The 14,942-nt window shown below is 39.5% G+C and overlaps 1 protein-coding gene across 2 annotated transcripts in view; it reads right to left on the bottom strand.

Annotated features, from left to right (window-relative positions):
• The window catches only part of mad1l1 (mitotic arrest deficient 1 like 1), a 649,913-nt gene that overhangs the window by 450,165 nt on the left and 184,806 nt on the right, over positions 1-14,942 (bottom strand). For both annotated transcript variants that reach the window (XM_033040804.1, XM_033040805.1), the window contains exon 13: positions 10,587-10,643. In XM_033040804.1, coding sequence (XP_032896695.1) covers positions 10,587-10,643 — 57 coding nt within the window. The remainder of the gene's footprint in view (positions 1-10,586; positions 10,644-14,942) is intronic.

The raw sequence follows: 14,942 nt of genomic DNA, 5'->3' as shown, positions 1-14,942 counted from the left end.
ATGCAAAAATTTAAGAAATTAAGTATGCGATGGGCCAGTGTTAAAATGGGTAAAAGATGGAGAACTGCAGAAGAGCAGGATAATGTGGCAAGCTGCTACCCTTTCCAATTAGTTACAATTTATATAGCCTTAACCAAGAATCAGTTAATATTACAGATTTAGATCATTTAAAACTCAAAATGACAAGGTATAATATTTGTATCGACTTACGTAAACAGTGAAAAATTAAACATTAATTATACCCAAGTTAGCAATAAAATTCTGGCTTTGTTCATGGCAATTAGAGCTCTCAATAATTTTGTTTCATTCCTTTTGAGTTTTATCTTATTTGCAAATGATTGCTGTTATTCCTGCATAGAATTTAATGATAAAGTAGTCTGTTTCTATTCAACCTCTTCCACCCTTTCATATTCTTAATACATCTTTCACATTGAAACAAAACAGTGTATAGGGCAATGTGTTGGAAGTCTGAAAAATACAGACTTCATACATTTTTATCATATATACACTTCATACCAGGTAGCATCCTAATGCATCTGTACTATACTTTCTCCTAAACCTCAAAATCCTTCTTAAATTGTGCAGAAGCTTATTGCCCACAGTACCCTGAGGCTTTGCTGATAATTTATGTATGTTTAATATTCTACACCTTGTGTGGTTATATTTAAAAGTGCAACACTCTTCGTTTTTAAGTTTTCAACATTCAAATTGCTCTCTTTAATATCAATTAAGTCTTTCTACTGTCGCAAGCACCCATCTGAAAATAATTTCTGGTTTACTTAAAATATAAATGCATTTATAAATACAACTAAATGGCATATTACACTTCCATCTGCAATTTCTTAGCAATTCCACCATCTCAGTGATATCTACTTACAGCTTCCCCTAGTTTGTAAATAATTAACTATCCCCTTTATTTTGATTTTATCACAAAATTGGTTGAATTGGTTGCCTATGGTTGAATATAGACTAAAGAAGTGATCATGTCAGACATCACAGCTCACTTCAAATCACAGAAAGATATCGGCAGTTTTGCTTCCAGTTAATTTGTAATGTGCCCATCCATCCTTCACACTAATTCTTCATTGTAAACTCCTGTGCGCCAAAATAATTTCTTAGAATGCACGCGTACTTCACCATCTTTTCAAAGAATCTCCGAGACGGCCACCAGATTATATTTTTGAAACATGCAGATAAATCTTTTTTCTCTCCAGGTAAATTCTCCTTGCCACAAACAATACATAAAGCATATTGGTTTGTTCTCCAAGTCTGTTTTTATGTATGTACCACGTGGCAGTACCCAGTCATTTTTTCAAATATATCTCTTCACTCAATATAATATCTGGGATAATTGCAAATTCTATTCTTTGGATCCCAGGAAGTCTCCTACTGGCCTTAGGGACGTGTGATTCTTTAGCCTGAACAACGCCTAAAGTTTTATTTATTAAAAACCTCTGACATTTTGTGATCTTAATATATTGTTCAGCACATGTATATTATTCCCCAGTATTTTATAATATGGCAAGAGTTGTAAAATGCATTTTCTATCTTGTAGAAAAAAGTGGCATCCAGAGACCTGAATAGGCGAGAGATACAGTGCTAACACAGGCAAATGGGACGAGCATAGAAAGGAAAAAAAGGTCAACATGAACACAGTGGGTTGAAGGGCCTGTTTCTGTGATGTGCAACGCTGTGACTGTAAGGCACCATTCTGAACCTTGAGAAGTGTCAAGCCATTGTCAAATGTTGTAAAAACAATCTACTTTAGAAATATATTTTAGAAGCCAAAATAATACAGATCCTTGACATTTAACCTCCTCTCTAAACCTCATCCAGTCCTGCACAAGCAACTTCTCTCGTGTGGTCTCTGCCCCTTCAGCTGAAACACAGCATCTGAAACATTGATGTTGAGCAAACTGTGCATTTTTCAGTAATTCTCTTTAAAATCTATTTCAAAATTTATAATCACACTCTTTGGCCCCAAAGGAGCTGCTCCAGAAAAGTTACGTACATCAGCTTGGCTGAGAGAAAATAAAAGCTGTACGTATGTAATTGACGTGTGTTATCAACACAATGACTCACATTGCAACCATCAGCATGTAAAGTGTAAAAAAAACAACATCATCTTTTCATTCAATCTTTCTCTGCTCTGCGCAGTATTAACAAAATGTAAATGTTCCTGACTTTTTAATTAAAACAGCTACTACTGTAGCCTGGCAAGAGCCTCGCCCAGTATTCAAATTGAGAGCATTAAACGCGCAGATTGGCAGGAATGGAACATAAACTCCTTCATATTAGCTGGAGCCACTTCATTTTACATTACTGCTCCACTCAGCATGCTAATCAAGGGGAGCTGAAATTATCCTTAATATTTCCAGCCATTTGTAACTAATTGCTGTATGCTTGCCATGTTAATATCAAAATGATACAACTCCATTCAAATTAAATTATGGCTTCTCTTTCACGGCAGTTTTGAAATTGTTAGACAAATGACTTAAACAATGAGAATAGGATAACAAAGTCCGCTTTACCCCCAAGTTCCATCTGTGAGCCATGTTGACACATCAGTTCAATTTCACCTCAACGTGAAAACAAAATCAATAACCAATATTGCTACTAGCTGGACTTTCAGTGCCAATCCTGAGAGCTCAGCCCACTGCAGCATCTCTATTCCAATTATTTTAGTCCAGGATACCCCTTGGGAACTTAGGTATGCATTAACCTGCCACCCCTCATCACCCACACCAAACATACACTAACCAACCTGACTTCTCCCATTATCTATCGACTCTTTCATTATCACAGTGAGGATTAAAAATATCTAAATAATGTTGAATATACTGATCAAAGTTGATATGCTGTCTAATTTAAAAATCCAAATGGCTAATGGATAAAGCAAGAAATATTTTTTAACATTAAAGTTACTATTTTCGTTTGAAATTAAGGTGACCAAGAGGCGGCAATTGAATTACAAATAGGTTTGTAGGGTAGATACAGACTTTTATCGCTTTGGCGAAAAGAAACTGTACTCCATAAATAGATAATAGTGACTTAACAAATCCAATAACAAATTAGGATAAACTATTTTATCCAGAAAGCAATAAGAATACAAAACATGTTTGCACAAGAGACTACACACTGAAGTGAATAAGTGCATGGGCTAAAATCCAGCATCGCCAGTATTTTGCTTTTTGCTCAACATCATTCACTGATTTCATATATTTAAGTACTGCAGAAGAGGAGGTAGGGAACTTGTAGAATATATATTGTGAACATGCTGAACAATAACAAATGCAGCCGGGTAAAAAGGTCCCATCACATTGAATTGCCAATTAACCATTATCGCTGTATTCACACCTTGTCTTTGGAAGAAACTCAAAATATAGATAAGATATTTATCATACAGTTCATACAATAGTTCATGCAATAAGGAAGCAGGCCCTACAGCATATAGTTCCATGCCAGCTATCAAGTACCTATCAATACTAATCCCATTAACCAGCACTCAGGAAATTGTCTTCGATACCATGCCATTGCAAGAAGTTTAGCTTTAGTTTAGTTTAGAGATACAACACGGAAACAAACCTTTCAGCCCATCGAGTCCATGACAACCAGTAATCACTGCACACTAACACTATTCTACACACACAATGGACAATTTACAATTATGCCAAAGCAATCAAGCCAGAAACTTGTAGGTTTGGAATGTGGGAGGAAGCCTGAGCTCCTGGAGGAAACCGACGCAGGTCACGGGAAGAACACACAGACAGCAGTCAGACAGCAGCTGAAGTCAGGATCGAACCTGGGTCTCTGAGGCTGTGAAGCACCAACTCTACCGCTACGCTACCATGCCACCCTTCTGACCTAAATACTTTTCTCATCTACTCATCTTAACACTCTTTAAATGTTATTTGAGTCTTTTCTTCCTCAACTCTTCTAATTCTGATAACCTTTACTTTAAACCTATGCTCTCTGATTATAGACACATATGAAGGACAAAAGTTTCTCACTATCTGTACAATCTATTGAAATTTGTCAGCAATTATGATTCATATTTGTCACCATTTTTATGTTGATCACCAAAGATTCTCTGTAGCAAGGGTTCCCAACCTGGGGTAAATTTCGCCTACCCAGGGGGTAAATTTGTTGATTCTAAATTTGTACATATTTTTTCTCATTGACTGACTGTGTTTGGTTCTGGTATACCGTGTACCTGTTCTCCATTAGTTGTTCATAAATAAGTGAAATAACATTGTTATGTGCTATTAAAGTTGCCAGGGGTAAACGGAATGAAAAAGGTTGGGAACCCCTGCTCGATAGCCTATTAACAATTATTCTTCTATAAAGTTAGCAATCAATACACGTGAATGAGTTCAACTTCAACTTTAGTGAGCTGAATTTCATTGTAGAAATTCTTCTCAGCCAAGATACTGTTTGATTTTTTTAGAAACTACTTAATACTGAATCTCTTGGATTCCACGACCTAGAATATACCTGGAGCACATTTGTAGTTGCTTGAAATAGCAAAGATAGTTTTGGAATTTTAATAAGTTCTTAGAACATGAAATTGTTATGTCTGCATCTCTCATTGCTGGCTTCTCTAATTAAGGAAGAACTCACCAATGAGGCCCTTTCGTGACCTTTCACTGTCTGATGGAAATGTGATTGGAATAACTGAATCATTTTTAATTCAAATGCTGGAAAATAAAGTCCATCATGCTTAATTGATCTAATACTTTGGTGTCTGTGGCACGAAAGAGAAAACGTTCTTAAAAAAAGGTGAAGATTGCATTGTGACAAATAAGCTTTTTCCAAACATGATGATATCTAATGTCTGCCTCAGCAACTCGCATTCAGTGCTGATAGCTGGATCTGAAGCACGTTTGGTCATCTCTAGACTGAAGGCAACTCCTCTTGGGTAAGTTGTTCATTTCATTGTATTCATATATTACCCTGAACACCTTATTCAAAATTATTTTTCCGTTTTGTGCTGTCATACATTATTTTCCTTAACAATATCTGGTCATGTATACACTGAACTCTCATTTTAATTCAAATCACATAATGTTAATTAGGTTGGTAGCAGGAAACAACATACTTTTATATAAGGTGTGCAAGCCATTTATTATTACAGATTCACTGGAGGAAAATTAGTTACCATTATAATCCAAATAGCCCAAGCAAGTAAGAGAATAAAAATCTAAAAAATGAAAGAATATAAAGACAAGCAAGGCAGATTGTCCTCTTGTACAATTTTACCGCAAAACATTTTCCTCTGTTTATCATCTGCCCATGATCTGCCCATAAGTTAAAGTGACAAATAGCTCAACTGGTCTATTGCAATATTCCTCATTATTTTCTAAATTTGCCCAATTCTGTAAAGGCATTAAAAAACAAAATTATGAATTCAACTTCAAAACATCTTAACATCTAAGTTCAAATAATGGCTGGACAGACCCTGATTTTTTGGATTCTACCCTGACAGATTAAGGAAACTAGTCTGCGAATGTCAGGAATTGTAATAACATACATGCTTGGGCAAAAATCTTGGGGTTCAATTTCAGAAGACAAACTTTGCAAATTTTTCACTGGGTGACAAATGGTGTTTTGCACAAAACGTAGTATGACAGATTATGAATGAAAAAATGTAATGATTTCAAGAGCCTTTCCTCCTACAATCTTTAATTGTGGTTTTTCAACACAATGGTAACACAAACAAGTGGAGAGGAAATGTTAATTTTATCATAAATTTGGTCGCTAACAAAGAAAAATCTTCTGAATTTACAAGTGATTGTTCCTGAACCCGTTGGCCGCTTGTGATACTTAAAACAAGTTTTCTCAGATTTTCAACTTTGGACAGTGGGAGGAAGAAGCTGATGTTGCAAATTTTAGAGTGAAATTCAGAAGGTGAATGGGTATTCTTAGATACCCTCATTGGTATTCTTAATTGATAATTAATAATCTATATTTCAATTAAAACAGAAATTAGAATGAACATTTAAGTAAGAAATTCAAATACTTTTCATGATTTTTATTCATGATTTTGGTCTGAACTTAGATACCAACTGCGTGGAATGAAGGCAGAAGATCAGAGCTGTCTATCAATACACTTTATTGAGAGACAAAGGGAAAGTTTAAACATTGATCAGTCAAAGGAGACACGCTGTAAATGTCTACATGATTTTAGATTGTCATCTTGTGCAGTAAAACCATACACTGATGGTCATACCCAAATTAAAATATTGTAGCCTCAAGTCTCACTTCAAATAATCTTGGCTGCCAAATCAGCACTGTACTGAGATAACACAAAAGATCACTTGGCATCATTTTAGATAACAAGGCTGCTCTTTCCCATCTTCTCACCAATGTTATCTCTGTACCAAGAGACTATCTGATCATTATTTCGGGAACCATACTAGGGTTAATTGAAATGCAATATTTCATATATTGCAAACTAAGTGCTTCATTGGTTTTAAAGCACTTTGGGACATTTTGAGGTAATGAAAACCAATGCTTGTCACAAAACATTAATATAATTTTAAGTAGGAATATATGAGAAATATTTGACCAAACAACATAAGATACGTTTAGGAACTGAATGGAGCATTATTTCATGAATAAAAATCATGAAAAGTATTTGAATTTCTTACTTAAATGGTTATTCTAATTGCAGTTTTAATTGATATACTAGTTATCAATTAAGAATACCAATTAGGGTTTCTAAGAATACCCATGTCAATACAGATTCTACAGATGCACCATTGAAAGCATTTTATCAGGATGCATCACAGCTTGGTTTGTGAACAGCTCCATCCAAGACCACAAGAAATTGCAGCACATTGTAATGCATCCCAGACCATCACACAAACCAACCTCTCTTCTAATGACTCCACTCATACATCACGCTGCCAGCAGCATAATCAAGGGCTAGTCACGCCCTGGCCGCTCCCTCTTATTCCCTCTACCACCAGGCAAAAGGTATAGAAGTGTGAAAATGCACACCATCAGATTCAGGGACAGTTTCTTCCCAGCTGTTATCAGGCAACTGAATCATCCTACCACAACTAGAGAGTAGTGCTGAACTACTGTCTACCTCATTGGTAACCCTCGGACTAATCTTGATCAGACTTTGCTGGCTTATAGTGCACTAAATGTTATTCCTTATCATGTATCTATACACTATAGATGGATCAATTGTAATCATGTATCGTCTTTCTGCTGACTGTTTAGCACACAACAAAAGCTTTTCACTGTACCTCGGTACACGTAACAATAAACCAAATTGAACTGAACTGATTCATCAGGACTCCATGAACATACACAGGTAAGCAGAGGAACTAACATCAGGAATAAGCAACTCAAGCCTGCTTTGCCATTTAATAAAATTAAAGTTGACTGCAACACCAAATCTGCATTTTCAGCCACCCGGATTTACCTTTCATTCCCATGCTGATGAAATCTTTATCGACTTCCACCACAAAAATATTCAAAGACTCATAACTCACAGAGAAACAATTTGCCTCACCTCCACCTTATTCACTCCAAATTCCAACCAAAACAAATCTAACATGTCCAACCTTTCAATTACCTCATCCATTCAAGATATTAGTCTAATAAAATACTCAAAACTGCTTTCAATTAATTTATACCCTTCCTTAAAAATGACGACCAATACTGTACACAGATATGATTGCAATGCTATATAAGCAGGGCATAATCTCCCTATCAGAACTGGAAAAGTTAGTACACATGTGAATTTTACATTGCAAAGAGTGAAGTAGAGGTGAATAGGTCAATGGGAATACTTTGAGGAAGGGTGTGCCAAGTTGATCTGAATGTTTAAGAAGTCATCTGACTGAGAGAGAGAGATTAGAAAGAGAGAAAACAACATAAGTGAAAGTATGACTGAGCTGTATTGAGTTCAAAAGTTGAAATATGGCGAGAAGGAAAACGAGATGCTGCCCCACAAGCTTACAGTGTTTTTTGTTGAAGCTGCATTGGTGGTCAATGAGAGATAGGTCAGGGTGGATGTTGGATAGGAAATGAAGTGACAGACAACTGGAAGTTCTTGCCCTTGCAGATCAAACAATTTCAGGAAACTTGCTTGCTCTATTTTAATCAAAATTGACCAATTCTGCTGTAAGGTTATGCATCTATAATATAAACCCAGTTTTATTCTCTCCACTGACACTCCATGATCTACTGGATATTTCACTATGTACTACGTAGCATATTTACATCTCTTTCTCCCACATACTTCCCTAATAAGAAGAACCAGAGGAGCTACGTTGTCACAGAGGGTGGTATATGCATCCAGCTGCCCGAGGAGGTAATTTGGGCAGGTACTATATTAGACACTTGGGCAGGTACATGGATAGGAAGTTACATCGAAAATAGGTGCAGGAGGAGGCCATTTGGCCCTTCGAGCCTGCACTGCCAGTTATGAGACATGTGTGCCAAATGGAGGAAAATCTGACTAGTTTAGATGGGGCACCATCTCGTTATGCACCATTTGATGCTCCATCTGGAAATCCAAATACAATATTTCAGCAAGTTCATCGTCATCCACAGCATGTTACTTCAAGAGGAGGAAAATCTGACTAGTTTAGAAGGGGCACCATCTCGTTATGCACCATTTGATGCTCCATCTGGAAATCCAAATACAATATTTCAGCAAGTTCATCGTCATCCACAGCATGTTACTTCAAGAAACTCCCAATAAATTAAACATTATTTCCCTTTCTCAATATCAATGCCATTGCCCGATTACCTTAAATCTTTCTTAAGGGCTCAGTTCTAATGTCTTCAACAACAGTTTAAACATTTTTCTCTAGTAACAAATATTCCCTATGATGCTGCCTAGTCAGTCTCAATCTCTTCTTGTATCATAATATAGGGGAGCAGACAATAAAAAATAATTCTGATGCCTCACCCTGGCAATCGAAATAATTTAAAATGGAAATATTTGAGGTAATCTACAAACACCTACCTCTCCTCGCTATGCCTGCTTCTTTGTGGGGTACGTCGAACAGGATCCCACCATTGGCCACATCTTCCCATCTCCTACCCTTTTGGCTTTCCGCAGAGACCGCTCCCTCTGTAATTGCCTGGTCAATTTGTCCCTTCCCACCCAAACCACCCCCTCCCCTGGTATTTTCCCTTGCAACTGCAGGAATGCTACATTTGTCGCTTTACCTCCCCCCTCGACTCCATCCAAGGACCCAAGCAGTCTTTCCAGATGAGGCAGAGGTTCACCTGCACCTCCTACAACCTCATCTATTGCATCCGCTGTTCTAGGTACCAACTGCTCTACATCGGTGAGATCAAGAGCAGGCTTGGCAATCGTTTCGCCCAACACCTCCGCTCAGTTCGCATTAACCAACCTGATCTCCCGGTGGCTCAGCACTTCAACTCCCCCTCCCATTCCAACCTTTCTGTCCTGGGCCTCCTCCATGGCGAGAGTGAGTCCCACCGCAAATTGGAGGAGTAGCACCTCATATTTCACTTGGGTAATTTACACCCCAGCGGTATGAACATTGACTTCTCCAATTTCAGGTAGTCCTTGCTTTCTCCCTCCTTCCCCTCCCCTTCCCAGCTCTCCCACAGCCCACTGTCTCCGCCTATATCTTTGTTCTTCCCGCCCCCCCCCCCCACATCAGTCTGAAGAAGGGTCCCGACCCGAAATGTCACGTATTCCTTCGCTCCATAGATGCTGCCTCACCCGCTGAGTTTCTCCAGCATTTTTGTCTACCTTCAATTTTCCAGCATCTGCAGTTCTTTCTTAAACAAGTTATTACATGAGATCATACGCAGTATAAAGGTTATGCTAAAATGTGACTGACTCTGAGATATGAAGAATAAGGAGTAGCAATTTCAGATAAGGTCCTCCTCATTAATTTTGGAACTCATGGACCAATAACCAGTGGACCACGACTAGATGCTACGTCCAATTCCGGCCATTCAATTTGAGGAAGCAAGCATTATAGAGGCTGCAGATAAGATGTACAATGATACTGCATTTCAGATTTCAATCACAAAGTTGGACCTGAAGAGTAGAGTTTCCTTTTTTTTGAAGCAAAGAAGCTTCAGAGATCATGACTAGTAAAGGGGGAAATTATTAGCAGCAACTAATCAGGGGGTATGGGGAGAAGGCAGGCACGGGTTACTGATTGTGGATGATCAGCCAGTATCACAATGAAGAGCGGTGCTGGCTCGTAGGGCCGAATGGCCTCCTCCTGTACCTATTTTATGTTTCTAACTGCATATCTGAAAAATAAATGCATAACCCTGAAACACACACCAAATAGAAGTTCATTTCAATTCATCCAAAAAAAAATCAACTCCACGAACTCCCATATGGCTTATAAAGATTTTGATCAGAATATAATCTGATTTTAAAAGATCAAAAATCTTGATGAATTCTGAAAATTTGCACTTTGCACTGCCTCACATATCAGCATGTCACAACTCCATTTCAGATATCATTAAAAGTCTTTTGCGCATCCACATCAATTCAAGTGTGCAATGTAGGAAGTTTCCTCCTCTATGGACACTCAGTCACTGCAACATAAAAGCGTGGTGCTTACTGTCTGTGCTTTTAACTTGTGATTGCCAACATCCTCCAGGGCCTGAGATAGCTGCTTCTGTAAAAGGAAAAAAAATTGCTATTAGTCCTACTACAGTTTCATATAGTGAAATAAACTCAGAATCAATTATAGAAATTATTATTTGGTTGTTGAAAATTATTTAGAATTCTTTAAACATGAATTGTAGCGCTTACATTATAACAGCGTGTAAGCTTTTAGTACAACTCAAAATTACTCTGCGTCAATGGAACGTTGTAAATATTCCTTCACTGCAGAAATTGGAGAAAATGCTATTGAATTTTACCCTTCTGTTCCAGTTAACATGCTCTCATAGTTTCTGAAGAGGGGTCCTGGCCCAAAACGTTACCTACACGTCTGAAGAAGGGTACACCCAAAATGTCACCTATCGATGTTCTCCAGAGATGCTGCCTGACCCGGTGTATCACTCCAGCACTGTGTCTTTTTTTTTTGTAAACCAGCATCTGCAGTTCCTTGTTTCTACCCTTCGCATATTTTCTGTCTGCACTTCCATCCATATAGTTGAACATTTGCAAATCATTAGTGCCAAGAATAACCGTCATTCCCCAACTCACATCATCGTCTCAAAGTTGTTACAGTTAGTTTTCATCCAGCATTGGAAAAGCAGAAGTAACGGCAACTAAGCTTGGGGAAAAAATTGAATTATTTCATCAACTACAACAATCCCACTCTCAATCTGATAATTCCATCACTTTTCTTGGCAAGAATTCTGTCTACAATCTTACTAATTTGACCCTGATCTGCACTTTAAAATTCCACCATGCCTTTACTCTCCATAATCGTAAATTTGGTTTCACCCCTCTCAATATGCCAAAACAGGTTTCACAGCTCTCAATATCCTACAACAGGCTTCACCACTCCCAATATCCCCACCTTCATCAGTCCCCTCTTCATTCCCCTTAGCCATCTTCATTTCTCCTTATAATGCCCCACTGGCTTCACCCAGAGGCAACCGACTCTACATGAAAGCACTCAGCCTCCATTGTATGTAAAATATTTTAAAAAAACAAAGCACTGGAGAAACTCAGCAGGCCAGACAGCATCTGCAGAGTGAAAAGGACAGACTACACTTCTGGTCAGGACCCTTCTTGAAGTAGAGGAGAGAAAACTATTAAAGAGGTGGGAGGGGGAGGCGTGAGACAAGAACTGACAAGTGATAGGTGGATAGACATAAAATGCTAGAGTAACTCAGCAGGTCAGGTAGCGTCTCTGGATTAAAAGGTTAGGCGACGTTTCAGCTCCCGACCCTTCTTCCGACTGAAAGTAGGGGATTGGAGGATGGAGGGAGGGGAACGGGAGGGTAAATGAAGAGCTGAAGGTGAGAAAAGATCCAGACCAATCAGGGTTGGCCACAAATGATCTCAGGCAGGGTAGTTCCTTGTTAGACTCATTGTTAACCTGTCGAAAGTGTGATCTCAAGAGGGATACAATGTGGTGAACTGTGGAACTGGTTAAACGACGAGGGTGGAGGAAGGAAACAAGGGGGGGGTGGGGGGGTGGCAGTGGTGGGGGGATGGGAATGTAGATAGAAGTTACTTTAAATTGGAGAATTCAACATTCATACTGCTGGGATGTAAGCTACACAAGCAAAGTCTGATGTGCTGTTTCTCCAATTTCCGTGTGGCCCCACTCTGGCAATGGAGAAGGCCCATGACAGAAGGGTCAGTATGGAAATGGAAGGGGAGTGCAAACGGTTGGCAACTGGAAGATCCCGTAAGCCTTGGTGAAATGTTTTTCGCTGGAGTAACTTCTACCTGCACTCCCCTCCCCTTCGCCTCCTTCCACCGCCATAGTCGTTTAACAGGTAATGATAACTGTGTAATGGAGGTAGGGGGAGTGGAAGGAAAGGTATGTACAATGTGGGTGGGGGTGGGGGGGGGAAGGAAGAGGGGAGTGGAAGAGAGAATAGATGATAAGGAGGTAACATTTACCTGAAATCGGAGAATTCAATGCTCATGTCATAGGTTGAAGGCTACCCAAAACAGAATACTGTTCCTCCAGTTTTCATGTGGCCTCATTCTGGCAGTGGAGGAGGCCAGATAGGTTATAAATGGGAAGGGAAATTAAAAGGGCTTGCAACCAGGAGTTCCAGTAGGCCCTGACAGACAGAGCACAAGTAAATGGTGAGATAGCCTCTGCTTGGTCTCACTGATGGAGAGGCCACATCGAAAGGACCGAAAGCGATGGACAAGGTTCGAAGAGCTACTGGAAGGGCTGTTGGGGTTCCTGACTGGAAATGAGAGGTGGTGTTTAAAACTCACATTATAAACCCTCATAAGAAAATCACTGATAATGCATATACTAGTGCATAAATTCCCATATCAATTTTACCAGCAAACTTGCTGATAGGTTGGTTCCAAAACAAGTGGTCTAGAAAGCCCATTTAAGTATGTATATCAAACATTTAAACCATATTTCTCATTAATGCACATATATGGTTTGGCTTTCAGTCAACAATCTATATTACTAAAAGTCTGTTCTTGACCGGTTTTGGCGATCTGTGCTGCGATTTCCGAGAACGCTGCCACCTACGGCCGTCATTTTTGGCCACCTCGCTCAGAGCCCCCCTCCGCTGCATGTGTGCCGAGGATTTTTCCAGTCGATGAAAAATGACAGAGATATTAATGATTTTACAAAATTCCCCATTCTCTCTGCTGCCCCCGCTGGCGGCAGTGGGGATGGACTATAAAACCAGGAAGTGGTGTGCCTCAATTAGTCTGCAAGCTGGAGGAAGGCAGAGGGTCACGTTTCTCTGAGCTGTGAATAACACTGAACACATGTACACACAACTGTGAGTAAGTACCCTTAATGTGGTTTGAAAATGAAAATATGGTTAAAGTAAAAAAGCACTGCCTGCAAATGGTTGTTTGGGGGGTTTGGGTTGAAATAAAAAGGCACTCTCTCTCCCCCCCCCCCCCTCCTCTACGCTCTTACATCTCCTCTCCTCTCCCCCCCCCCCACCTCTCCTCTCCCCCCCTCTCCTCCCTCCCACATCTCCTCTCCCCCCCCCTCCTCTCCCCTCCCCCCCCCCTCCTCTCCCCCCCCCCTCCCTCCTCTTCCCCCCCCCCCTCCTCTCCCCCCCATCCTCTCCCCCAAGTGTGTGTGATGCTGCATGCCGTCTCCCCCCCACAACCGCACGTTGGGGGTACAGACCCAACGGGTCTGCACTTGGTCTAGTTTCATATATAATTAATACCCAATATTTCCCTACCCTAATTTACACAATGTAAGTAAATGGATTTATTGTCATTGTTTGCTGACTGAATTACAGTCATCTACAATACTTGATGTTGCAGTGTCACAGAGCACTGTTAGCAAATATGGCTAATTACTTCATCACAAGTTACATTGTTGGGTTATTAATTCGCTTTAGGGCGAGAGATTGATTCGATGTCAGACCATTTCAGCACTTTATCATTACAAAAACATCCATATAATCCGAAAATACCACCCACTCTATTTTTTAATTAAATGAAACATCTTACAAATATTGAACAAAAGACGCATTTTAATTAGACAATCAAACTCGAGACAACCTGCACTACGCTGATCCATTCAGCCTCGATGGTAACCACAATGCATATGGTATAAAAAGGTTTGTTTAAAATCACCCCCCTGACCCTCAAAAGCAAATTACTGACAGTGCATATACTGTTAAGTAAAACCATATAGCTAAAAACAAAATTACCCTACCCTGTGGGTGAATAACATCTTGTCAACGAAGGAACAAGACCAGACTTTTAATGAGTTCATGGGTGATCTGCATCTGTAATTCTAAACTAGTTCTTCTGTGGAAGGAAAACCTCTGAAGATTGTTTTCATATTATTGTTTGACCTTCACCCCATCCACACAGCACCTAACTATCCCCAGTTGCCCAAACCTTCTTCCAAGCTTAAACTGCGCTTTGGGCAAAGAAGCTACAGATTTCCATAAATTTTCTTTGTAAGAAGTGTTTCCTGACATCACGTTTGAATAGCCCAGATTTAATTTTAATTTTGGACTCATTTAAGACTAATCAACCTAGTAATTTCTCCCTTTCCTCTCATTGTAGCGCAATGCTATTGGCTCTAAGTCAACAACAATTGGTGTTGAGTAAGGAACACCTACTTTTTAAAAACAAGTCAAGCTTCACTAACATTACAGCAGAGCTTCACGGGTGAGTGTAAAGTGAACCACATGATTTGAAGATAACTATGTCAAAGCCTGGCTGTGTAGCTGTATGCTGCCGAGGCAGAGATAATATTTTTGCCTGGAATTAGTATTTTTCAGCCACCGTGACAGCTGTTCACAGGTTTGTATGGCGATGGATTTGCCTG

This window comes from Amblyraja radiata, chromosome 22 (genome assembly GCF_010909765.2).
Source record: "Amblyraja radiata isolate CabotCenter1 chromosome 22, sAmbRad1.1.pri, whole genome shotgun sequence".
In the NCBI taxonomy this organism is placed as follows: Eukaryota; Metazoa; Chordata; class Chondrichthyes; order Rajiformes; family Rajidae; genus Amblyraja; species Amblyraja radiata.
The sequence above is the reverse complement of the archived record's forward strand: the minus strand, read 5'-3'. Positions and strand labels throughout refer to the sequence as shown.